The sequence below is a fragment of the Tiliqua scincoides genome, chromosome 2 (genome assembly GCF_035046505.1).
Source record: "Tiliqua scincoides isolate rTilSci1 chromosome 2, rTilSci1.hap2, whole genome shotgun sequence".
Taxonomy (NCBI): domain Eukaryota; kingdom Metazoa; phylum Chordata; class Lepidosauria; order Squamata; family Scincidae; genus Tiliqua; species Tiliqua scincoides.
In genome coordinates this window covers 192,576,552-192,603,065 of record NC_089822.1, presented here as the reverse complement: position 1 = coordinate 192,603,065, position 26,514 = coordinate 192,576,552, and the positions used below count along the sequence as shown (strand labels likewise).

At 44.5% G+C, this 26,514-nt stretch overlaps 1 protein-coding gene across 2 annotated transcripts; it reads left to right on the top strand.

Annotated features, from left to right (window-relative positions):
• The first annotated feature begins 1,216 nt into the window (after positions 1-1,216).
• LOC136641106 (zinc-binding protein A33-like) lies at positions 1,217-22,403 on the top strand. Of its 2 annotated transcripts, none has more exons than XM_066616744.1 (7): positions 1,217-1,296; positions 2,145-2,419; positions 7,196-7,291; positions 15,045-15,278; positions 18,627-18,646; positions 20,196-20,311; positions 20,404-22,403. In XM_066616744.1, the coding sequence occupies exons 2-7, from the start codon at positions 2,147-2,149 to the stop codon at positions 20,946-20,948; spliced, it is 1,284 nt and encodes a 427-aa protein (XP_066472841.1). In that variant the 5' UTR covers positions 1,217-1,296; positions 2,145-2,146; the 3' UTR covers positions 20,949-22,403. The 2 variants fall into 2 exon arrangements, with proteins under 2 accessions (XP_066472841.1, XP_066472840.1); XM_066616743.1 differs by lacking the exon at positions 1,217-1,296 and adding an exon at positions 1,325-1,397.
• The last annotated feature ends 4,111 nt before the right edge of the window (positions 22,404-26,514 follow it).

The following is a 26,514-nucleotide window of genomic DNA, read 5'->3' as shown; positions in this document are numbered from 1 at the left end:
GAAGGGGCCTTCCATGCCATTTCTCTGATTACAATTGCTTCCCCTGAAAGCTGTGATGGGGACTGCAAAAGACAGGTACACAGTGCACATGGACGGTCTTTCAGAAGTGTGTGGTTTAGCATGTTCCATGCTGAACTATGTACATGGCGGTTCCAATGATTACACACCCACCTGACAGGTTCAGTCTAACACAGCATTTCTTAACGTTTGTCCCCTCCTGTACCACTTCACATCTATTCAAGTACCACAGGAAGCAACTGGCAATGATGTCATCACCAGTTACTTCTGGTTTGGGAAGTCAGATGCAACACAACAAACACCAGTAAGAGCTCAGGGTGGACGGGAGGGCTTTTTTGAGCTTGTAGAAGCGCAAGCTGGAGCTCTGCCTGTTGAGCTGAACTTCCTACTGCTGCTTGTCACACTGTGTTGCTGGTCTTGCTGCCAGACAGCAGGGGCTTGAGGGTCCCACAAGTACCACCGGACACCACCTCAAGCATCACTGGTAATATGAGTACCACTGGTTCAGAAACACTGGTCTACTGCTGGACAGAGCCCACATAATCTCACTGAGTGATGTAGCCTCTTGCTTACAAGGGACTAGGAGCAGACAACCTGCTTGGTTTCGGGGTCAGGTGCAATGCAATCCCATATGTGTTTACTTGGAACTAAGTCCCATTGTGTTCAATGGGGCTTACTCTCTGACAAGCGTGTATAGGATTGCAGCTTTGAGTCCAAGCCTATGCATGTCTACTTGGAAGTAGGTCCCATTAAAGTCAATGGGGTTTACTCCTTGGAAAGCGTATATAGGATTGCAGACTCATAGCCCAATCCTATGCATGTCTACTCGAAAGTAAGCCCCATTAAAGTCAGTGGGGCTTACTCCCGGGAAAGTGTGGCTAGGATTGCAGCCTCCAGCTCTAACAGCAGCTGCCCTCAGTCCCAGGCACTCCTTCCCCCTCTCCTGCCGTGGGCTGCGCTACCGCCACCTCCTCCCCCGTTGCCGGCGAGCCCCCCCTCCCCAACAACCCTGCCGGCGCCCGTAGCCACCCTGGGCCAGGTGACCCCGCACTCCGGCCTCGCGGCAGTCACACGCTCGGCAGCCGAGGGGCCCGGCAACGGGGCGCGCTCGGCCGACGAATGGGGAACGCGCTGCCTTCCAGGGCTCTGCCCCGATTGGAGTGAGTGGCTGTGACTCTGTAGCAACCGGGGCGGGCCTTTCACGGGCTGAAAGTGGAAGTTGCAGAGTTCTGGAGCGCGAGCTGGAAGGGCTGCGGAGAAGCTCGGCTGACTCGCCAGGTGAACTGGGTGGGAGGAGGGCAGCCCGCTCCTGCCCTGCCCTGCCCTGCCCTGCCCTGCCCTGCCGGGGAGCAGGACCCAGGCGAAGACCCTGGAGAGAGGTGGGCACTGCCCTTCCGCTGCTCAGCAAGGAAGGACCCCGGGCTCCAGTCCCACCCCGTGGCTTCAGTAGGGATCACCAGGGTGCCTCTCTGCCATGGCATGGCTCTCTTGGGACGATGGGCAGGAGTTCAACAGGTGTTGCATTCTGCAGCACCAGGAGATGTCTGGATGATGGGAAGGGTTTCACCTGCTGAATTTCTGTCTGGCAGCTGCCTCTGTGGAGACCTCACTACAGCTGTTATGCTCCTGGGGAACCCCCTCCCCCTTTCCCCCCTGGCACTGCCAAAATGCCATTTGCCCCAGCAAGGGCAAAACACCACTGCTTCTAGCAGGGTGGGCAAAAAAAAATAGCAGCTGCAGTTTTTGTCATCCAGGCCTCGCCATTCGTTGCAACTGTGAAAAGACATAGAAGCTGAGCAAGAGAAAAGGTGGCTACCCCAATATAGAGGAGCATTTGTACCTTTGAGGGGTAGCTGGTTGTTGTCTGTACCCGTCAGCCTGCCTCTAGCACAGGTGTGGCATATGCCTTCTCACCAAACCAGTTTGTGTCTACTTGTCTATTTGCGTGTGTTTACATATCTTACAATGGTGGCATTCTGTGACAGCGCAAGATACAGAATCAGACCCAGGGCACATGCTTAGAGTCAGGTTGGTGGTTGGCAACCTTCAGTCTCGAAAGACTATGGTATAAGCCTACAGCACCCAGTATTCAGGTTGACCAATGGACATACTTTGTGTCTGCACAGGGATGGCCCACAAAAGCCAAGAGCAGAGTCTCAGGGAAGAATTGACCTGTGCCATCTGCTATGACCTCTTCCGGGACCCAGTCATGCTGGAATGCATGCACCATTTTTGCAAGAAGTGCATCCAACGCTATTGGGACAGATGCTCACAGGTTGCCACGTGCCCCCAGTGCCGACAAGAGTTCCCCAGTCGGTCATTCCGCCCCCACTACCTTGTTTCTGGAGTAGTAGAGACAGTTCGGCAATGTGCCACTGAGGAACACAGAAGAAAAATGCAGGTAAGCGACTTGGTGGCAGTAGGGTGAAGACTTCACTTTTCCCCATCTGCTTGAGGTGTTTCTTGTTTGACCTGAACCACAGGGATTAATTTATCTCCTTCCTAAATTAATTGTAGCACTTGGACTTCGCGTAGTTGAAGAATGTGGTTAGACCAGTGATGACCGAAACAGTCAAGTTAAACTAGCGGCACTTTTGTAGATTAGTGGGTAGCTTAAGTCATTTCTGCCCAATGTTGCATATACGCAACAGGGATCTGGTATGTACACCTCTGGGCTGGGCAGAAATGGGTTAAGGAGCTTGGTAGTACATCAAGCAACACGACAGTACAGCAGAGCAGTGTTTTTTTGTTTTTTTTAGGAAGTGTGAGACAGCCATGTTTGAACCAGTAGGTAGATTTTGAACAAAGAGCAAATTCCATTTGGGTGGATTTGTTTGGAAGACAGTGGCCTGGAGGCGCAGGCCCTTTGGATTTCTGATAAATTACCCTCTCAAACATTCTCTACCACAGTCTCCAAAACAAACACAAAAAGCCCTTTGATAAATGTGCCCGTACACAGTGCTCACGCTCTCTCATCCCAGCTCCCCATTTTCCAGTTCATTTGGTCAGGCCTTCCACTTGGCTGTGCCCAATAGGCATCCAATAGTTTGTGCCTAAAAGACATGCATTTTATCCCGTTCCTGCCTTTAGCTCCCTGACAGCTTAATCCAGTGGTATTCAAACTGGGGTGTCACGACACCCCAGTCTGTGGGTCCTGGCCACTGCCCCTTAAGGGGCGGGGGTAGCCAGGAGATAGGGGGAAGGCAGCGGCATGATCCACAGGATTGTGCCGCTCAGGAGGGCTGCAGGGGCTTGGGTGCACTTGCCCAAGCCTCCTGCAGCCTCCCGGGGGTGCGGGGAGCCCTGCTCAACCTTCGGCAGGGCTCCCCAGGTCAGGAAAAGTGAAAGCGGAGTGATTGCACCACTCTGCTCCGCAAAACCGGAAGCGGAGCACGATCGATCCGCTTTCCCTTCTGATGGGGCTGCAGGGACTGGGGTGCACCTTCCAGTCCCTGCAGCAGCCGTCCCTGTGTACGGGAAAACCTGCGCGAGCACCGGCAGGGCTCCGCAGGTCAGGAAAAGGGAGAGTGGGGCAATTACACTCCGCCTCTGCTTTTCCGGAGGCAGAGCAGATCGCTCCACTCTCCCTTTCCCTGACCTGGGGTGCCCTGCAGGTGCTCACGCAGGGGGCCCCACACACAGGGATGGCTGCTTCAGGGGCTGGTGAGTGCATCCCAGTCCCTGCAGCCCCCTGAGTGACACAATCCTGAGGATCGCATCGCTGCCTTCCCCCTGCCCCTGCTGCCTCCCCCCCACCCCGCAAAGACTTACTGCGGGTTTCAAACTCCCGGAGAGTTTGAAAACAGCAGGCTTAATCTATTGGCTGTTTTAGTTCTTTGCATGCAGTTCTTTGCATGCAGTTCTTTGCATGCAGGACAAAGATGTGAAAGATGAATTCCTAAGCTGGGTTGAGCCTGAAATTCTCAACTAATGTCCTTTGGCAAGTCCTGCTGTGTTGGTTTAACCTACCTCACAGGCAGGGCTGTAGCCTGGGGGGGGGGGTTCCCCCATGGCAGCAGTTTGCCCCCCTAGAATTTTTTCCAAATCTGTCCTGTTTGTCTAGTCTGGCGTCAGTTGGGGATGATTTGAAGCCCTTTCTGCAACTTTTTAATGCATAGGAGGAAAGAGGGCTTGGTGCTTCTGGCAGGAATGGGAGGGAGAGAGAGAGAATGCATGTGTGTAGAGTGAGTAAAACAGGGTCCTGGAGAGCTCCTTGGAAGTTATGACCTCTGGTCACCCTGCCCCCATCCAGATCACATGGAGAGTGGGGCTGGTCAAGAAAAGCTGCAAGTAAGGTAGGGAGAGATTTGTACTGGCGGGGGTAGGGAGGTGCTAGTTCTACTGTGGAACATGCTAATTACTACAAGCTGTTGCTGTGGCAGGGCAGAGAGAAATGTTTCTGTTTGGAGAAATCATGGTGAGGTTTTTGCCTTTCATATATAAATTTTAAAATTGATGTCTGCTGCTTGGGGCTGGGGAGACCCTTTTTCTGGTGGAGAAAGCATGGAAAGCTTTTGAGCTAAAGAGAACCAAGACCTGAAGCGTGGAAAAGGTTCTAAGCAGAGGCAGATCCAGGGGAGGCCAGGGTACATACTCCCCCAACTGTCCTGCCAGCAGGGAAGGGCATCCACCGGGATGGACAGCAAAATTGGGTGTCAGGGAAACACCCGCTGGGTGGGTGCCAAGGAGATTGGTTGGAACAGGAGCTCAGGTCTAACCACCCAGCAAATAGCCACAGAGGCTATAAGCTCGATCAGGAGTCCAGGTCTACCCGGCTGGTAGACCTGGACTCTGTCCAGGCAGCAGCCCAGATCTACTTGACTAGTTGACCTAGGTGCTGAAGGTAGTGCTCATGGTCTCCCCCTATACACACACTGGATCCACCCCTGATTTCAAGGAGATTCAACTTTCAGAAAGATAGGAGAATTCAGCTCTACTAGGTAGATCCAATAATTCAAATCTTCTGTACTTTGCTTTTTCAAAGTAATGAATATTGTAAAAAACTAATGTACCAATAGTGTTACTGTATTTGACTTGCATATCTTTCCTCTTGCTTTTATGTAAAGTCAATAAATTTTATTTTAGTATGTATCAATGGATCAGCATTGTGTCATCAGCTAATGAAAGGCTTTCAATACAAGCAGATACTACCTGAATCACAGTGATATGTTTTACTTTTGCAGGGATGCAAACCTATGTATTGTGCTGGTGTGTAAAATGAAAGGATATGTTGCATGTTATTTCTCTGTAGACAAATACTTTTTACATTGCATACAGAGATGCATTTATTCTGTGCAAATTATTGTTACATTGCTTTACAGAAAATGAATGCATGTTTCAATACCCCCCCCCCAAATATCTTCTCTTCATGAAATTTGGGGGAGTTACATGTCTTTGATGTTTCGCCATACTTATCCTTTCATTTTGCACACCAGTATAAATACCCAACATAATTTCCCCCCCTTAAAAATAGTCATACCCCCCACCTCTAGAATCCTGGCTACGGTCCTGCTCACAGGGTTCTCATGTTCTGTTCTGAGTGTCTTGGAATTTAGGAAGTTTGGGAAATAAATGTAACAAACTACCACTGACAGTAAAGAACCACTTTATAGATTCAGTGGAGAGAGGCAGCTTATTTTCAAACTATCGCTCTTTCTCCCTCTTAAAGATAGTTACTTTTGTTGCTTTGGAATCACTGCTATTTCGTTTTGATATTTATCACCTACCATCACCTCCTTGTTTGCTACAGTGTCCACTCAGGGGTCTTCCAACCTCTATCGGACAGGTAAGGTAGGCAGAAAGTGTAGCAGAGTTTAGGGATTGTCAGATTAGTGGAAGAGGTTGGGGGAACAGTGGCAGCACAAGCAACATGAGTCTTGAGTATTTCCCAGAAGAAGTAGGTCTTTGTGGGGCTGCCCCTGAAGACGGTTCGGAAACTTCAATTAGTACAGAATGCGGCGGCCCGTGTGGTCACCGGAGCCAGGCGGTTTGACTCTGTCAGCCCGCTTCTCCGGGGGCTGCATTGGCTGCCCATTCGTTTCCGGGCCCAATTCAAGGTGCTGGTTTTGACCTTTAAAGCCCTATACTGCTCTGGGCCAGGATATCTTAGAGACCACCTACTCCCGTACAATCCGGCTCGCCATCTCAGGTCATCAGAGAAGGCCTTTTTGCAAGTGCCGCCACCCAAGGAGGTCCGGGGGGTGGCTGCAAGAAATAGGGCCTTCTCGGTAGTGGCACCAACATTATGGAACTCCCTTCCCCTTGACTTGAGAATGGCTCCCTCTCTTGAGAGCTTTCGGCGAGGCCTGAAAACACTGTTGTTTAAACAAGCCTTCTGATTTCTGGCCTTCTTAACTTTTTATACATCTTTTAGTTTTACAGGCTTGATTCCTCGGTGATCTGCTCTTTTACTCTTTTAATCTGACTACTGTTTTTATGGCCCTGTAGTGTGTTTTTAAATGTTTTTATCTGTTTGTATTAATGTTTTTTTAAATTCTATTGTTTTTAATATGTTGTTAGCCGCCCTGGGTCCCGTTAGGGAGAAGGGCGGGATAAAAATAAAGTTTTATTATTATTATTATTATTATTTTGGAGGTTCTTGAAGAAAGAGAGGGGAATGGTGAGATGTTATATCTGTGTTAGAATCAAATATACTAGTGTGTCCAACAGTGACACAAATAATCATACAAACATTGCAAAATGTGTACAAAACACTAGCAAAGTTACACTTTTGAAAAATAGCAGCAATAAGAAGAGCAGGAGCGTCTTGGACTGCCCCACAGAAGCTAGTCCAAATGAGAGAGCCACTCTTGCTAGTATATACTCATCAGAGCTCCAGCAGGTATGAGGCAGAGAGTAGGGCTTCTGAACTAGTCTTGGGGCTGAGGAAAGTTCGTATTAGACCAAGGTAGTTCTTGACACCGTTGTTAATTTTCTCTTCTTATGAATTGTATCCCGGTTTTCTTCCAAGGAGTTGAGAGTGATGGTACAAGGTTATCCCAATTTATCCTTACAATCCTGTAAGGTAGGTTAGACTGAGAGAAAGCAACTGGCCCAAGGTTACCCAGTGATCAAATCTTCCCAGTCCATCCTCTTAACCATATTGACTTTCAATGGATAGGCAGAAGCTGTTTGAGACAAATGGATTAAGATGCAGTTTATTTTTTCCTTCTCTTAGAAATGTCTGAAAGATGCATTACGGTCTTGTCAGATGGAACATGAGAAACTGATGCGAATGAAGCATGTGGCCAAGGAGAGTATCAGCAGCTTGCTGGTAATGTCTATGTCCCCAATTTTTCTTCCTTGTAAACTCTGTTTTGTAAACTCTCTCTAAGTGTACTCAGAGATGAGAAGTGACTGTGGAACTGGAAGTACAGACTGTCCATAGCTAAGAGGTAGCTGGCACGTTGCTTGTTTGGATGCTTGTGAGAAAAGATTGGAAATGATCAATCACTGTGTCTTAAGTTAGGGAAAGAAAGTGAAAAATTGCCAATATCTGAGTCTTGAAAAAGTATATCCAGCCAGCAGGTCTCACTCTTTGTGAACGTCTGTGTTAGCTTTTACATAATGGACAAAAACATAAAATAGCCAAATGAGTAGCCGTTGCTGCAAGCTTGGCACAAACTAAATCTGTCCAGATAATCATTGATCTGGTGATGCACCCCAGCCTTAGAAAAAATTAATACCTCTAATTGCAGTGTTGGCAGGGGGAGCAGTGGGAGAATTACTGAGGAGCAGAGAGAGAGAGATGGCTTCATGCCACTAAGTTCTGCAAAGTTCCTCAAACCTTTTGCCCCTTGTGCCACCAGGTTTTCAAGTCCGATTTCACTCAGTGTTATCTATTTTGGGGCCCAAAAAACAGCAAAATGTCTCTTAAATAATTTCCAGTAATGTAGGAGAGGAGGGAGAAGCAGCTACTTGTTTTCGACCAAGGTTTTGAAGATCAGTCCATCTCCTTTGATTAAACATAAGTCTGAAACTTGCAGAAAATCAACTAGAGAAGTGGGTGGAAAGGAGCCTGTTGAAGGGGATGCAGAGTATAGTAGAGGAAGTCAGCAAACCATCATGTGTCCAGAAATTGAGTATTTATTCACATCTGGGATTATGCAAAGTTTTGGTGGAAGTTCCCAAAGTTTACCCCAAATACAAATAGCATGCTGGTTCCAGAAGTTCTGGTCAGCATCTCTGAAGCTTGTCCCATTTTTTCTGTTCTCCTTTGTCCCGATCCCAAGGAATAGGAAAGTCTCTCAGGACATAATCATATATCACACACCTACCCAGAAAGCACTTCCTTCTAGGAAGAAGTATGATACTTGTGTATCTGTTTCACTGTTGGTGTATGCACTGTGAAGCACTATATGAATTTGACTTCTCAGTGCCTATACAGGTAGTAGGGAAGATAAGTGTGAGAGAGTCACATGTGCAGATCACCTCGTACTGGATTAGAGTCCATGACAAGATTTGGGGATGCTATTATTTAGGGCACTGCTATAAGTCAAAACCAGCATCTTGAATTTTTCTTAGAAGATTGTAGGAAGTCAGTCCTTGAGTTATGGTGTAACACTGCAGTTTTCAAAGTCTCAGGGAGTTTGAAACCCGCAGTAAATCTTTGAGGGGGGGAGGCAGCAGGGGCAGGGAGAAGGCAGCAACGTGATTCCCCAGGATTGCATTGCTCAGGGGGCTGCAGGGACTGGGGTGCACCCTGCAGTCCCTGCAGCAGCCGTCCCTGGGTGCAGGGAGCCGCGTGCAAGCGCCTGCAGGACTCCTCAGGTCAGGGAAAGTGAGAGTGGAGAGATTGCACTCTGCCTCTGCTAAACCGGAAGTGGAGTGTGATCTCTCCACTCTCACTTTCCCTGACCTGGGGAGCCCTGCAGGCGCTCGTGCATGGCTCCCCACAGCCAGGGATGGCTGCTGCAGGGACTGCAGGGTGCACCTCAGTCCCTGCAGCCCCGTCAGAAGGGAAAGCGGAGCGATCGCGCTCTGCTTCCGTTTTAGTGGAGGCAAGGCGCGATCACCCCACTCTCACTTTCCCTGACCTGGGGAGCCCTGCTGAAGGTCGCGCAGGGCTCCCCACACCCCCGGGAGGCTTGGGCAAGTGTACCCAAGCCCCTGCAGCCCCCTGAGTAGTGTGATCCTGGGGATTGCGCCGCTGCCTCCTCCCTGCCTCCTGACTGTCCCTGCTCCTTAAGGGGAAAGAGACCAGGACCCTCAGGCTGGGGCGTCGCAGTGCCCCAGTTTGAATACCACTGGTGTAACAGATATCGCTTGACTTGATTTCAGTCCATGAACTTTCTGATTGGAGGCTACTGAAATAAGGTGAGTGTCCAGCTGAGTTCAGCTTGGGGCATGTCTTCGAAGTATTGACACTCCGACGGAGGGTGATTGGCACTAGTGACCTCAGGAAACAACTTCATTTTTTAAAATCATTTGTTCAGTTTTCAGGATCTGAAGGGAGTACTGCCAATCTAATTCAAAACAGTATAATATTATTATGGGTAAACCCCCCTCCCCACCCCGCATCATCTAGTTAACATTCACAAAAGAGAACCAGGTCTGTGAGAGGTATTCAGCTCTTGGCAATAAGAAAACTTAGTGGACTCTAGTAAGCTGGTAAAGCAAGTCCTAGACAGGAGCCAGATGGTCTAGGAACTGCTAAAAGCAGCTGACATCTGGCCTAAGCAGGCACTAGCTTGGAGTAGTTGCTAGCCTGTGATTCTTGAGTGTCTTATTTTTCCTGCTTTTCTGATGGATATGTTACAGTAATTGTCATATTTAAATGTTTTGAAAGATAACATTCTTTCTGCAAACATGCATGCATATACTCTTTTTAGTCTGCAGGCTTCTAACGCTCTTCCCCAGCACATCGTCCACTACGGTCTCTGTTGACACTCGAGCACACATGATGCAATAGTGAAAACAATAGTCAGGGATGCCTTAAATTCCACACTGAAAGCATTCAGCATTCAGTTTTTCCTGGTCAAATGAGGGGAGAAGGGGGGGGCAGGCATTGCTCCAGCTGGCTCATTGAATGACCAGCTGCAATGGGACTACTTCTGAGTAGAGTTGCAAAGGATTGAGTTATACGGGTAAGCCTCCCAGCTGCTGCACATGATGCTCTGGGCAACTCAGAAAGTTTGCCCGTTATGATTCGTTTTCAAGTCAAGTTGTTGGGAGCGGAGACTCATGATTTGTCTAGAGTCAGTTCATGCTGGACTTGCCCATCCCTAGTCAGATAAATTAAATATTCTATAGCTTCTTTATAGCTGCTGCTGCTGCTGCAGTCCTCAAGGCAGTGCTCATGTATTTATTTATTTGCTGTCCATCTCTCTTGAAGTGCCTTAAAGTTGCTGGAACCAATCCAGTGATAATAGCTCAACAAATATCCTGGATTAAATCCGTTTAACATTTTCAGAAGTGGCCTCTGATGCGTGTTGGGGTGGGGAGTGGAGGGGGGGAAACTTGGTGGTATACAGCATTCCTGTTAAAAATGTTCTGGATCAGAGCTCTGTATGTCATCCTATCTGGAGTAAGAAATGGCACATCTGCGATAGTTTTTAAATGTATCTTGGCCAACACCCAACACACTGAGACGGGGTCAAACTTCCATGTTGTGGGTGAGGCTAAACGGTTTCCATATTGAGGTGATAGTGAAGTAAAATTATACAAATGCATCAAAAGTTTGGAAGTAGATAGGAGTTTTGTTTTAAAAATGTTTGTTCCAGCTTTGTATTAAAAGAAATAAAACAAAACTAGGCTGCCCAGGAAACAAAGACCTGCTTCAGTTGTTATGTTGCTTTGTTTTGTTCGCTTAATGTAGGGGCAAGCAGGGCAAGTGTATCAGGATGTACTAGGAGATGTCTAGGTGATTTCCTAGATTAAAAAATTTCTCTGGCACGGCTATCCTTCATGACTTGTAAAATAAGTATTGTTTGCCTTTGCTAGATCCTTGTGCAGTTTTGTCTAAAAATCTCTGCCCTGTAGAAACTCAGATTTATTATTTATTTTATTTAAAAGATTTATACCCCGCCTTTCCTCTGCCAGAACAGATGCCCAAGGCTGCTTACCATTTTAGACTTTAACAACAACGAAAGACAAAAATAAACATAAGATGTAGTTTTGTATGCAGCTTATCCCAACATACAGTGCATGGGGTAGTAGGTGGTAATTGATTCTGCCACCATTTTGCAGTTGGTTGTGGTAAGTTGGTCTCAGTGTTCTGATGATTAATGAAGTCATTTCTGCAAGTCTAGTCATTCAGCTTTACTAGATGAACTGTGTGAGAACATTTCCCTGCTCATTTGTTTTCCAGATTAGTTTTCTTTTACTCACATTTGCAACAATGAGGATGGCCACCAGCTTAGTTGATTAGACAAATTCACAGATTATATGTTTATCCACAGCTATTAACTATGACATCTAAATGGAACCTGTGTTTTTAGTAGTAGATTCTGAGATGCTGAGGATAGACAACCTGTGAGAACAGTTAGCTTTATGTCCTGCTTGTGAGCTTCTTAAAGGCTGCTGAAAACAGAATGCTTAGCTCAATGCAGCATCATATCTGATCCAGTGGCAGGGCAATTATTGTGTGTGTGTGTGTGTGTGTGTGTGTTTAATTTATTCATAAGTTTAAAACATAAGAAAATAGTGGGAGTGGAGAGACATCAGCAAGAGCAAATTGTACAGTGATAAGAAACATAAACAGACAGCATAAACATGCCTCCAGCAGTTGTAAAGTGCAGAACCAGGACACAGAATGAAGACTTTTCATGTAAAACAGGATTTTATAGTGCAGCATTTCTCAAACTGTGGGTTGGGACCCATGGATTTTATAGTGCAGTGTTTCTCAAGCTGTGGGTTGGGACCCACTGGATTGCAAGTCAATTTCAGGTGGGTCACATAGGCTGCAATTCTAACCACACTTTCCTGAGAGTAAGTCCCATTGAATAAAATAGGACTTGCTTCTAAGAAGACCTGGTTAGGATTGTGCCTATAGTGCTTAGCTCAGCCACCATTGAAAATACAGAACTGAAAATACAGAGTGCAGAGCTTCTGGGCAGGGTGGGCTCCCGGTGGAAGAGAGGCATAGGGAGAAGGGTTCGAGTCTGTGCTCTGCTTTGACTCAGATTTGAATTCTGAGCTATACAAAATAGCATGAGCACGCTGCGTGATAGGACCTTTGGCTGATAATGGCTTAGGTTTGAATCCTAAATTGGTTATGTTACTTCTGGCCATGACATCACTTCCAGGTTAATTACATTATTTCTGATGGGTCCTGACAGATTGTCATTCTAAAAAGTGGTCCTGGTGGTAAAATATGTGAGAACCACTGGTGTAGTGGATTGTGCAGAGGAAAAGTAAGTGAGCTGTGTCTGTTGGCCCAACTTTGTGACAGACATAATTCTGTGTGTATCAGCTGGGGCTGAAGTTTGTCAGCAACATCAAAAACACCTGACTGGCCTAGTTTACGAAGCGTAGCTAGTATTGACAGTGGTGAGCTGCAAGTAATGTGTGCTTCAAAAGGAGTAATTTTGAATTCAAAATTAACTCTAATTACTCAGAATACATACTGGGGTTCACTATGGAAACGTTCTCATTCATTGTGTAGCAGACGCTTTTGGGGAAAGAAACAAATAGTGAGGGGGAGAGTCTTACGGTGTTGTGTTCTGATGCCATTGTCTATCAAGCATGTACCCTCACCTGTGTCTAGTTCTGGTCATCTCAACTGAAATGACATAACCCCTCTCTGACCTCCTCCTCCATTCTGGTTCTATGTGAATGATTCATTCTTTGGCATTAGTTCGTTGACTCATTTGTGACTGTTACAAGTTCTGAAAAGACCTGAATTGCTGGGTTTATGGGGAAGAGAAGAGCAAGTGGAATAACGGCTGTAATAGCATGTGGTTATTTCATATACCTCTATCAAGAATACAAAGGAGGGATCTTCCCTTTATTCATCTCTAGCACAAGAATTGGGTCTAGACCTCCTGTGACATCTCTAGCACCTCCTGTGAATGTAAAGGCCAAACTATTTAAATCTGACCTTTCGTCATGCAGAATTAGTTGCTTTGCATTTCACAAAGGTTCCCATTGCTGATTTGTTGGGATTCTGCTCAGAATCTTACATTCAATACTTTCTGGTTTATTAAACCACAGTTTAAACAGGAAAACAGGCTTGTGCAATCCCTACAAACCACAGTTTGATATTCTGGTTTTAAGGGCTTAGGACACTTTAGTTTGACTAACCAAAAAGTACTGAATCAAGGCAACAAGAGAGGGGAAGCAGGTAGAAGGTAGGGCATGGGGATATGGTTCATTTCTTGTCCAGCAAACATGGTTTGTTGAACCAGAATTGTTAATATCGAAGTACACTGGACAGTCAGTGCAGGTGTTCTCTCACCTGCATTGTCAGGGAGCTTCTCCAAAATCTCTTAAAGCACCACCAAAAGAGCAAAAGAAAGTTATGAGATGGCCTAGGGAATCCATCTAGGGAACTTTGATCTAGGAAGAAAACCATTACATTGATAATTTGAATAGCTGGAGAAAATGTCTGCTTTTTCTCCATTAACTAATATTTCTGCTTATTATGTCCTCTTGATGAAATTATTTAATGCAAGTAATTGGGGTCATTTGATGCAGAAGAAATGACTGTACTCTAGACCTCACCAGGACTCGCCAGAATAATAAAACAATGATACAATAACAGTGCATAGCAACAAATGTAAAAAGAAAAGAAATAAAAGGAAAGGGCAGGCATACAAATATATATGCATAATATATTCAGTTAACATGTAAATAAATGTGATCACCCATATACAACAGATATTAACAAAGAGTCTATACATAAACTTCTAAAAAGGGTTTCCAAATATTCAAAAACGTGTCCATAGGCAGTTGTCTTCTATAAACCTTGGATTCACTTATTGATATCCTTGGTCCATTGAAGAATAGTGGGAGGGCATTTGTCTTTCCAGAATTTCAAAAAGAGTGTTTAGTTCTAGTAATAGCACAAAGAGTCCATTTCTGTTGTCCTGCAGATCAAGATCAGGAATTTCTCTCTTACTAGGTTGAAAGATAGTTATGATTTACCAGTATCGGCTGAATGACAATATCTACAACTACAGTGTTTATTAGCAACTAAATTTGGTCAAGCTGCATTTCAAGCCTTCTCAGCTGCCTTCAATTCTAGAAATACTAAATGATGATAATTCAGTAAGAATACTTACAAAATCTACTGAGAAAAAGAAACCGACAATATTGATATACAAGTATTTAATGTCACTTCACAATTACTAATATTCATATGATACTTAGAGAATCATGGAATAAACATGGAATAAAGCTGCCTTGATTACCCTCACTGGGAGAAAGGTGGAATATAAACCCTTTAAATAAAGAGCTGGATTGTCCTATTTTACATAATCAATGGAAAACGACATTAACTACTATCACTATAACATCTGTTGATCTTCAACTGATTTAGCAAAAAAAACCAAAACTATTTTAGGATGTCACAATGCCTTTATAATAAGGGGCTTGCCAAGAAGTCTAACAGTTGGTGTTGTGGTGAATCCAAAGCATCGTTTAGGCATATATTTTGATCTTGTATAGCGATACAACCCTTTTGGGTGGAAGTTATTAGTTGTATTAATTGTGCACTGCAGCAATCATTGTTATCTGCAGCACATCTGAGTTTCAGCTCATCTTCAGGGCTGCTTCCAGCAGTGGGTGGGTGAATGCCACAGCCCTGCTACATGCACAGAGCTCTCCTTTGAACTGTGATCCTAAACAGTAGAAGTATTTCAGCCTGCACCCCTGGAAAATGCTAGTTCCATGACAGCACAAATGCTCTCTAAGGAGGCAGTTGAACACGATGCTAAGCATTTACATTAAAGACAGCCTTCTTTGATCTTTGTCACAGAGGTTTTGGCTCAGAACTATTTTAGGGATTTAGATAGCTCTGTGGATGTGCTTACATGTGCTTCCATCACATCCTTCAGCTGTTTCTTGTAACTTTTACATCTGATTAGAAAACATCTGGTGAACTGAACTCAAAGATCCGTTCAGAATTTGAGTATCTTCGTTGGATCCTGGAGGAAGAAGAAAGAACTGCACTGATGGAACTAGCCAGGGAGGAGGAACTGTGGTTGGTGAGGCTTCAAGGAGACTCTGAACGACTAGAGGAAGGAATCTCTGAATTAAGGAAGAGCATGGAGTCCATACAGCAGAAACTTGACAAACTGGGGAACTCATTGCTGCTGGAGGTAAGGCTTCCAGAAAGAGATTGGTGAGGGGAATTGGGCTCTGGGTATTGGATCACCTGCTAGGGTTTGCACCTTCCCATTAAATTTCTTAGTCATGCATTCTACCCAACCCACATTCCCAGAAACATGCCACATTGCACAGTTGTCGAGCTATGACTTTGGGAGTTTATTTACCAGACAAAATGTTTCATATACTACTTTTTATATGTATTGGATGTTGGGTGATGCTTTTCTTAAAAAAAAAAAAGTCAGTTCTTCCTAGGCCAAGCAAAGTCATAGTTGAACATTGTTGTGTTTGGTGGTTTTTTAGAAATATGGCAAGGAAAGACCCATCACCTGCCCTCAGCTACAAACCTCATTTGGGAGTAAACTGCTTTAACCAGGGTGTTAGGAAGGAGGTGGCAAGCTCTCTGAGAAACATGGAAGCAGCTCTTTGGGAAAGAGGCTGTGCTTCCAAGAGAAAGAGAATGCATTTTCAGAAAAGTGTATCCCTATGTTAAGCAACGTTCTGAAAACATTCTCCTCCATCAATTAAACATTCAATTGCTCTTGTTGACCTATTAATAATACTTAGCATTTTATAGTGCTTTCTAGTGTTCAGCATGCTTCACGTGTTTGTATCTAAGTATGTCTGCAACAGCCTTGTGTAGTATGGAAGTCTTATTATCTCCATATTGCAACTGGGGAGGGAAGGCGAGGCTGAGAGGTAGTGGCTTGCCTAACATTTCTCTACCCTACACCAGCTATTCTGCAGCTTAAGGGCTATCCTGAAGTCCTTGTTAAACTTCTCCAGTATTGCCTTCAGACAAGGTGAATGACTGTCTTTCTGCTGGCTGTGTTTTTCTTTTCCCTTGCCTTCCATTCCCTCTTTTTTTTCACAAGGGTGAGGCAGCGGCCAGAGCACCTTCCTTATCCCCAGCACTACCCTCCACATGCAGCACTCCTGCTTTCCTCTTCTTGGCAAAGAAGGGAAAATTTGCAGCTGCTATTTCCCTGTGATAAGAGCTACTTGTTTCCATCCTCATTTAAGTCTGAACTAGTTGCTTAATGTACTACTTTTACATAGTCAGTTGTTATGGTTACCAGAGCAGCATTGTACAATGAATTGTGGGCGGTCGCTATTGCCAAAAGCTCAAGACAATGTCTCTCGAGCAGGATGTAGCACACACTCTGGAATACAAGGTTCTTGGCTGCAAGAGGCAGTGCTGGCTTTGAGACTAGGTCCAAAACTTAGGTCCAAACCTAAGGGGGGCTTTGAGACTAGATCCAAAAAAACTTCCAACCATCAGAGGTTCTAGACCCTTAAAAAGGTTAGAAGGATGATGCAATTCCAGGGGCCAGATGCAGCTCTCTGAAGCTTTTTATCTAGCCCTCAGACTCTCAGCTGCTGAGCCATGCTGAGGTGTTACTGCTGAAAGGACAGCCCACTTGACAATTGAGCTCTCCCACATCTTGAATATGATATACTTTCTCTTCTGTCATTTGCAGCTAATGAGTTCCCAAGTGAGAAAAAGTGCTTATTTTTGGTCATGACCTGTTTAATGACATCACTTCCTGCCTAATGACACCACTTTCATCCCTCAGCAGACATCATGAATGCTATTTGGCCCTCTGTAGGAAATGAGTTTGACACCCCTGCTTTAGCCAAGCACAGACGTCAGACCATAGAAGCTTATAAATGACTATGTGAAAGAAGGCATGTCCAGGAGCACTTGCCCCCTCCTTTCCTGAAACTCATCACTGTGGCCAATTTTTAATTGGCAGGCCCAGCTACTTGGTTCAGCCTGATAACCAGGTGTCTTCTCTTGAGAAGAGTGCTCCCTGGTGTGCTCCCTGGGGCATTTGGTGGGCTGCTGTGAGATACAGGAAGCTGGAGTAGATGGGCCTATGGCCTGATCCAGTGGGGCTGTTCTTATGAGAACCTTCCTACTTAGGCTGTATCTCTCTGTATTAGAAAATAGCTGCTATCTCCTCCAAGATGGCTTCCTGAGTGCTCTAAGATAGTCTCAGACAGCATGATTTTATAATTTCATCACAACTTCTTGCCTGTGTTGTGCTAATGAGCAATAAAATTAAGGTACCAAAGCTAGGAAATGAGGAAGGGGAGAAATAGCATATTCTTGCTTCTTGTGAGAAGGCTTGGGAATGCATTTCTCAGGCCTAGTGTGAATTTGTTGTCGTCTTGGCCCACTATGTGCAGCTGACATCTAACTTAATGATTAAGAACTTGATGACTAGAACCTTGCAATCAAACTCTGGAACCAAGGGATAAGAGTCTAACCTCCAATATGCTTGTTTTGTTTTCTTAGAGATTCCTTGAACTAGGCCTTATGGAATTGGACCAAAGATGGTTAAAAGGGGAGAAAGAAGGTGGAAGATGCCTTATTCAGGGACTGAACATACTCTAATGATATTGGCCATTTGCCTGTTATTATTTCTATAACTCAGGGGTGCCCAAACCCCGGCCCGGGGGCCACTTGCGGCCCTCGAGGACTCCCAATCTGGCCTGCGATTAGCCCCCAGTTTCCAATGAGAATCTGGCCCTGCGGAGACTTACTGGAGCCCCTGCTGGCCCAGTGCAACTGTTCTCAGTGTAAGAGCGACAGTTTGACCTCTCGCATGAACTGTGAATGAGGGATCCCTCCATTGCTTGCTGTTTCATGACTGTGATGCTGCTGCAGCAGTGAAGGAAAGGCCGGTCTTGCTTTGTGTAAGCCTTTTATAAGCCTTGTGTAAGACTTTTATAAGCCTTGAGCTATTGCAAGACCTTCATTCATTCATATAAGTTCTATTTCTAATATATTCATTTATGTAAATATATGTAAATTTATTCAAATTTGAAATGTAAATTAATTCTTTTTTATTCCCCCAACACAGTGTCAGAGAGATGATGTGGCCCTCCTGCCAAAAAGTTTGGACACCCCTGCTATAACTCCTTCAATGTACCTGACACTTTATTGTTATTTACCTAGAGTAAAATAGACACATTCTGCTCTGGTGAGCTTAGTGTATAGTGAGCTTTGTTTCTTGTGTATAGAAACTCTTTCTTTAACCATCTTCAGCCTCAGGTGTTGTCTTTCTCCTTTTCACAGAGATGAAATGGAGATAGTTTAGAAGAGTTGAGAACCCACCTTCTCTTCTTCCTCTCCACTTTACAGAAACTTCATTTTTATAATACACCACCACTGACCCAACTTGTTCAGGATTAGCTTGCACTTGAATTTGTGCTGTTATAATTTTAGTTGTAATTGCCTGTACAGATGCAAAAAAGGGGACGGTTGAATTTACTTATGCAACCCTAAGCATTAACTGAGGCATTTGTTAATTTTCTCTGCTTTTTTGTTGCAGGTGGAAACTGTGGTTGCCAGGTATGTGCCTGGAAAGAAAATGAGCTACTCCCTTTTACATGAAACTTTTATCTCTCCTACTCTGCTGGGTGACAGTTTTCATAGGAGGAGGGTGTTATTGCAGTAGCTTTTAAAGCAGTGCAAACAAGCATTTGGAGAGAGGCTGGTATGCAGCCACAGAGAATGTTGGCTGGTCTATTACCCCTCTGAATATTGGGTACTATTGCATAGAAAGCCCCCAGGAAGAACAGCTTTAATATCCCATCTTCACTCAGAAGAATATACAGGATAGGTTAATGAAGAGGGTTGGTGGTTCAAATGGGCTTAGGGCAGCTCTGTACAACTTGCACCCCACCAAACCCAGCCCAGCCAGAATCCCCACATTGCCAGGTACTCTGCAATCTTCCCATGTTTTATGTAATCTTCCCATGTTTCCTCTGGCAGGCAGAGGAAAATCAGAGTTTTATTGAGCATCTGGTGAGGCGCATTATGTGGGTGGTGGCCTCCATTCGGTTTGGCGACTCTCAAAGTAGGCAGGCTTGCTTTCAGGCCAACATTGCTTGCTCTAGTTGTGGGATTACCAAGCTGCTCTAATAACTTGGAGAAATCGCATTTGTTCTTTGCCTTTCTCTTACCTGATTTCAGTGAAAGTTTGCTGGGGCAATCCACTTTTCTCTGCTGTGTTGGACTCTTATTACAAGGGATAGACAGAATAGTGCTCTCAGCTGCATTCAGGGACTGAGTTGCAGGGGAGTCTACGGCATGTGTAACATGTACACACAGGAGAACTAAGGACCTTTGCAAGGACCTTTATCCATTTGGCTGCTGGCATACCTTCATGGAACATGATATTTGGCAAGGAAAGAGACAATTCCAACTACTTATTGTGGGGCTAAATTTACAAGAGGGAAGGGAAATCAAGAATAACATCTATTATCTTACCCACAAACATACACATACAGCTAAACCCTAAATTGCATTAGTTGCTAGCTAGTAACCTGGCTAGATTTGAGAGAGAGAAGCAAAGCAAAGGAGCCAAGGATGTTTTTGCAGGGGAAGGTGTACAGCTTGAATTTGTTGGACGTTCAGCAGTTACTGAGCTGTGGTTTGTCTGGTTCGGGGTGGGGGCACAGGGAAGATGAAGGGGGAAGCATTACCTGTCCTGGGCACTGGGTGGCACAGAGCTACTTGGGTTGCTAAATGGGTTGCTAAACGCTTGGTGGAGCACCAAACAGAGAAGAGTATGCACTTTGGGGTGGGGGTGGGGGGCTAAGACCAGCCATACTTTGCATGTGGAGTTTTAGACCATAGTCTGTTATGAGATGAGCTCCTCCTGGACCATTTTTTTGTTCAGAGCTGGTTCTTAATGGCTTTCCTATTGCTCATCCTGGGTGAAAATGGCAGTTTCCTATTGTGCTACACCCTGGTCATGGTGTGATTAGGTGCTTCTTAATTGTTCAAGAGACTTGTGTCTCATTTGGTATAAGGTTCTGATTGTGGTTCACTGGAAAAATTAGAATTTCCTTATTTGAATCTCTTCTTGCTTAGCAGCCTTTGTTTTCTGCTCCAGGTCAGCAGTGCAAGTGGAAGCTTTGCCTGTCTTTAGTATAGAGAAGCACAAAGACAAGTATGATAGGCCTCTGCAGTACACAGTTTGGAGGAGGATGCTGAAATCCATCAACCCAGGTGAGCGGCCTCATAGGCATAGGGCAGAACAGAGTTGATAAACCCCTCTTTAACAACACACTGATCAGTTTCAGTGCACCTTTTTCCTACAGCTCCTGCCCCACTGACCTTGGACCCAGAATCTGCTCACCCTAACCTTATTGTCTCCAGAGACCTGACTGCGGTGACGGAGAGGGAAAAGCCTCAACCTACACCCAGAAGCTCCCGCCGTTTCCTGCAGTGTGTGAATGTGCTGGCCAAAGAATCCTTTGAGAGTGGGAGACATTACTGGGAGGTCTGGGTGGGCAACAAGACCAAGTGGGACCTGGGTGTGGCAGCAGACTCTGTGGACCGGATTGCAAAAGTCAAACTGTGCCCAGAGAATGGCTACTGGACTATACGCCTGCGGGAGAACAGTGAATATTGGGCAGCTGCCACTCCGGCAGTGCGTCTGAAGCCCGAGCACCTGCTGAGAAAGGTGGGAGTCCTTTTGGACTGCCAGAAGAAGAAAGTGACCTTCCGTAATGCTGAGGACATGTCTCACCTCTTCACCTTCCATCAGGCTGTGGCTGGCAGGTTCTACCCTTTTTTTAGTACTTGCTTCAGTGATGGCAAGAGGAATGCAGAGCCCATGAGGATTTGCCATCTGAATCTGTAGGAACACCAGACAGTCTCTCTTACCAGTGAAGTACATCTGGGATTGCATTCACTGAGATGCAGGTAGATCCTTGTTTTGACTGCCATTGTAATCAAAATCTTTTCTCTACTGCACTAATGAGAAATGCTTGCTGGGATATAGTTCTTTACTCCCTCCTCTGCTCATTGACATCTTGTGCTTGTAGCATAAATTCCATCATATAGATTCCTGTTGTGATTAACAAATTCGGGGACATTGGCTATCCTTATGAAACATTCCTGTTTTTGTCTTTTAAGTATGACATTTCAGGTTTTTTGTTTTTGTTTTACAATGTAACACTTCTTTCATTTTATAGGAGCAATGCTCATCAAAAGAGCTTCAACCAAATAAACAATACAGCCAGTTACTAATAATTACTGTATTATGTTATTATGTCAGTCATTACTAATTAGAAAAGTATGACATTAATTATTCTAATACACTTTCCTAGGTAACTGCATTTCCCCCAAACCAGTACCTTTTTTTCTCACAGTATACACAAAGGTATTGGTATTGAATGTCTTTTGCTGTCTAGGAAGCTTTTCCATGTACTTAAGAAAGGAAAGGAGTCCAAAGCATTAGACTCAGTAACACACAAGCACTTGATCTGCGTGGGGAGATGTATGAGTAGGAAAAGAAGCTGGAGAATGAGAAATGACACCTTACCTGAGGGCTCCAAACCTGGCAATGCGAAAGGATGCAAGTGTGACAAGATAGCAATAAAGGTAATCCTTGGTCTTAGAAGAAATCCAGGTTGTGTAAAAGACCATTGAAGAAGCATTATTGCTGAGAAAGGAGACACGGTGCAGAATGAAGCAAAGATGCGAATTGTGACAATAATAGCAACTGATTGCATTGAATAGCAATGTCCTGAGTCTAGGTTGACTAAGGCGGGGGCAGGGAGAATATTTAGATGTAGCCTTGCATATGGAAAAGAGGGGGAAAGGGAAAGGCAGATATAGGAACAAGAGGGAAGAGACCTCAAAGTGCAGAGAAGGAAATTTGTAGCCCTTCAAGGATCGTAGCTTTGCTGGGAATGCTATTAATTCTCTCCTTTCAAGGAGGGAGCAGAACTGCCTTCCATACCGTTTCAAAGTCTCTGCACCATGATGTCTCTCCCCATTTTGCTGTTCCGCATGGAAAAAATAACTGACTGAATTAATGGAAACTGTTGTTGAGAAGCACATTTTGAGGGAATGGTCTCAGTTCCGTACCAGACGAAGTCCAGTGACTGCCAACAGAGCTTACTGGAACTTACTGGAATGTGCAACTGCAAAGATTTCTAGAGCATCTGGGCACAGCAGAGTACATTGGAAGAAAAGTCAGACTTTTTCCTATGTTGACCTGTGCAAGACCTTACAACTAGCAATTTGTTTTCATTAGCATAAAATCTGTGTCATCTTTGACATACCAAATAAAAAATGATTGCCTCTGCTTATTCTTTTCTAAGTAGTCAGTTTTTGCAAGCTGTCATTCTGTTCTATTGTTTTTGCAGCGGTGCACCAAACACTTGATAAATCAGCCTTTCATCCAGTGTTGACATGAAAGAATTTCTTCATATGAGGAGTTGGAATTTCTTTTTCTTGAAATTCTTGTTTTCTCAGAGGATAAAAGGGAGTTCCAGTTCTTGGTGTGGCACTTTGGTTTGCCAGCAGAGGGCTCTGTCTGCTAAAAGAATGTGCTGACTGATAGTGTGTTGATGCTGTGAGGATGCTACATGCCTAGGATTTTTTGCATTGTATTCTTAGCCAGTAGTTTGGAAGATTATTCCACCATGCAACAGCCCTTCTTTTCCAGTTTGATAGAGTTGGAAACAAGAATGGCGTATCCTGGATAGCGGTGTGTTTACAGAATTCTGTGCCATTGACGCGGTTGGCTTGTGCATGTCTTTTGTATATTGTGCGTTATTGTTAGCCGCCTTGGGTGCCCTTCGAGGAGAAAGGTGGAGTACAAATCAAATAAATAAAAATAAATTTATCATGCGACTTCCACCTGCCATCAGAACTGTTGCAGGTCAGATGCAACTTTACCAACAAGCCTCAGCTGCATCTACTGTATAGGGTATAGAATAGGGTACAATTATTATCTCTGTCTTGTATTCATGGTGTATGGATTTTTGAGATAAACATTTGTGGAAATCCTTTAAGTGCTCCAATCCACCGTATAAATTTGTAGTATGCAACAACCTGTCTTGCACTTTGAGACTAATATTATCAGCTAAATTTATAAGCTGCCTTCCCATCAAAAAGAATTTCAGGGTGATTTTCAGACAAAAAATTAAAACCAGTTCAAATAAACTAAGAATGTTGATATTTGAAGATGCAGATTTGCTTTTCTGCAGTGTGCTATGGCTAGATGCCTTCCTTACCCCTCTAAAATTATAACCCCTCTGAGTAGTTCTGGTTTTGTATAGTTAATGGTCTTATTGTTCATCTCATATAGGAATTATTAGTGCGAATAATTTCTCCAACTTTTCATCCATACTTATATGATATGGTATATACTATAAATACTTGTAGTACTTCGTTGTACTTCTAAATACTCATTGTTAGAACAATACAGAAATACTGTATTGTCTTTAAAAAAAAAGGTTTATGAATACTACAGAATTCCCAATTTGTAATGTAAGATGTAATTTGACAATTGATTTTAATGGACCGTTCCACTTCTGTTCACTCTCAGCTCCATTTGTCCTAGTTCTTATTATTGGAAGACAAGCCGGAGTTGCCTCTGAGGGGAAACTGCTGACTGCATGTTTTTGATTCAAGAAGGAAGACTCTTATAGTGCCTTAAAAGGCTAATAAATTTACTTCAGCAGAGGCTCTATGGGCTTCTGCGCACTTCCATCAGACGCATGAAGTGTCATCCTCCATTGGCATATAAAGGGAAAAAACTCTAAAAACAGTGGAACCAGTTGCAAGAAGAAATACAAGGCTGCTTTTGTAACAAATCCCAACCTACACAGGAACAGGCAGGCCAACTGGCCTGGTCTGTATCCAGTGCAGGTTAGGAGGTGACTGGAGGGCAACGGGGTAAGGGAACATTTTTCCCCTTACCCATGTTGAGCTCCAACCACCACATGGGGCTACTCAGACTGCACCAGCAAATGCACTGGCACAAATCCAAGCAGCTGGTGTAAGGCATCTCAGGCCGGGGGTGGCAGTTGGGATTTGGCGCAGGCTTCTGGGGCAGGTCCCATCCCTCTCCCAGACCTGATCCACCTCCCAGGCTGCCCCACCCAAAAACACCCACTTTGCATTGGTGAAGGGAGGGTTTGCTGGCTCAGAGGGAAGCCTTTCTAAGCAGCTGGAGAGAGACTGATCATAGGATTGTCTGCTTAATTACTGCCTTACATCACAAAGGTCAACATGGCTGTTTTTAAATTGCCCAGCAAAGGGACATTATTTTTTTAATGGATGTGCTTTAATGCGACTTTTGCCATCCGCATGAGTTCTGGTAATGGAACCCTCGTGAATAATGAGACTCAACCTATAAATAAAACATAAAAACTCCCCACCACATGTTTGCCACTGAATCTTAAATCTTACAAATTTGACAATGGGCATGCAGTAATAGTCAATATTCGTATCTCATGGGGACACTGTAGTGTACCTGTTCAATTGCAAGACTTCAATCAATCAAAACAGTCAAATGTTAACATCAGATTGCAACATTAAGAGCCATCTGCACCTGAAAACTCCTTATATTTTGAAATTTTTGACCACTTTCATTGCATCATTAGTGTGTTTGGAATGTAGTGGGGTTTGTTTAATGAAGTTCAAACCAATGTGCTGATCACCTCCCAGGAGACTTTAGGAGAAGCTAGAACTGTTGAGGGGTGGTACTGGACTCAATGACCTTTTGCACGAATCCATTATAGTTCTATTCAGGGTGACCCAGTGCCTGCCCATCGTAATATTGATGTGCATGAAACAATTGTAGTGCTGTGTTGTGTTTAGCGCTTGATCTCACTAGGGAATCTCAGGATGGGACTAGATATGCCAGCAGGAGATCCTCATCCCACACAGACTGCTACCAAATAGCTTTCATAGTAGCGGTATCAAAGGTGGCAAGAAAGGGGCATGCTTGTTGAGAAGCAATTTGTGCTCTGAAGCTTTTCTCCACAACACTGAAGTCTAAAAGCATGTTCTTAACAGAAATGGGAATACTGTTTTGCTTTAAGGACTGTGACTAATGGTGCTCTAAGAGCTTAATTCCGTAATTTGTTTATATGCCTAAGAATGGGATTAGGGTGGCAGGCTCGGACTCTTGACAGGACAGTGTTACACTTGGGGAAAACGGCTGTATCATCTCCTAAGAAATTCTTGTGTGTCAGCAACCATTCCAAAAGGGGAGGTTATCAGGAGCCTTTCTGTAGCTTAAGTCTTTCAACAAGCCCGGTTGCTTCAGGCCCAACTGGCAAGACACACTTCTTCGTTGGCAGAAGCCAGCAACTTTGAAGAATGAGAACATGGTTGAAGATACTTGACTTGATGGATTTGTCATGGTTATCTAATCTTACAGCAGCCAGAGAACACCAATGCTATATTATTTTGCTGTGGCACTGAACAAAGCAGATATCACATTTCTCAGCAATTCAGCTCTCCAGTGTAATATTCCAGGAGAACAAAAACACTTTGTGAAAAGGTTATTTTTCCTGTACAGCATTTTTCCTAGGTGTGTTTGGAAAATACATGGACATTTGCCTTCATTAAAACTCATTTTTGGGGGGAGGGGGGAAGGTGTGGCTTAACATAAATAGGATTTGTTAATGAGTGGTTTTGCAAAATTTGGAATGTTTTCATAATTTCTTGATGCACTGAAGGATGAGGAAACAGGGTAGGATGTGCCCGGCAACAATTGGGGCCTGAGTGCCATGGGAAATGAAGGAGGGGATTATATAGACCTTGCACTCAAAAGGTCTTGAGACTGAGGCTATCACCTGGTTTCTGAGCCTTCAGCAGTAGGCACAGCTCAGATGTGTCTAAACCTCGCACCTCAGCCATGAGAATTTGCACTGCAGAAACTTGGATTTCTTATAACAGGCCAGAGGGTGGAAGGAGATGTATGAAAGAATTTTACGTAGAAAATACATACTGTCCATACAAGTAAGCAACTGGATGTGCACACTTTACTGAATGGCTTCTTCCTCACACTGCAGCACAGTCAGCAGATGCGCAAACATGCAAATAAAGTGCTATTGCAGAATGCCTCTTTTTTTTGCAAAAAAACAAACCAGTAATGTGACCACAAGCCTGACCAGGAGTCGGGTCCACAGAGAGACCAAGTTTCACTCTCTTCACACTATTTTCCCACCCAAAATGCCACCCCCCAAAAAAAGTGGCTGTTCGTTCCTGAAATAGCAGTTTGAGAAACTGCTGTGTTTGCCTGTGAATGGGAGTATTATTCTATTTCATCATTTCAAATTAAAACAAGATGAACATTATTCCACAAATGGGGCACAGCTGATACTAGAGATGTCAAATGTTTATTTCCAAATTAAGTTAGGCTGATCGCCAGTAAGCCCTGGGAGCTTTGGTTTATGGTT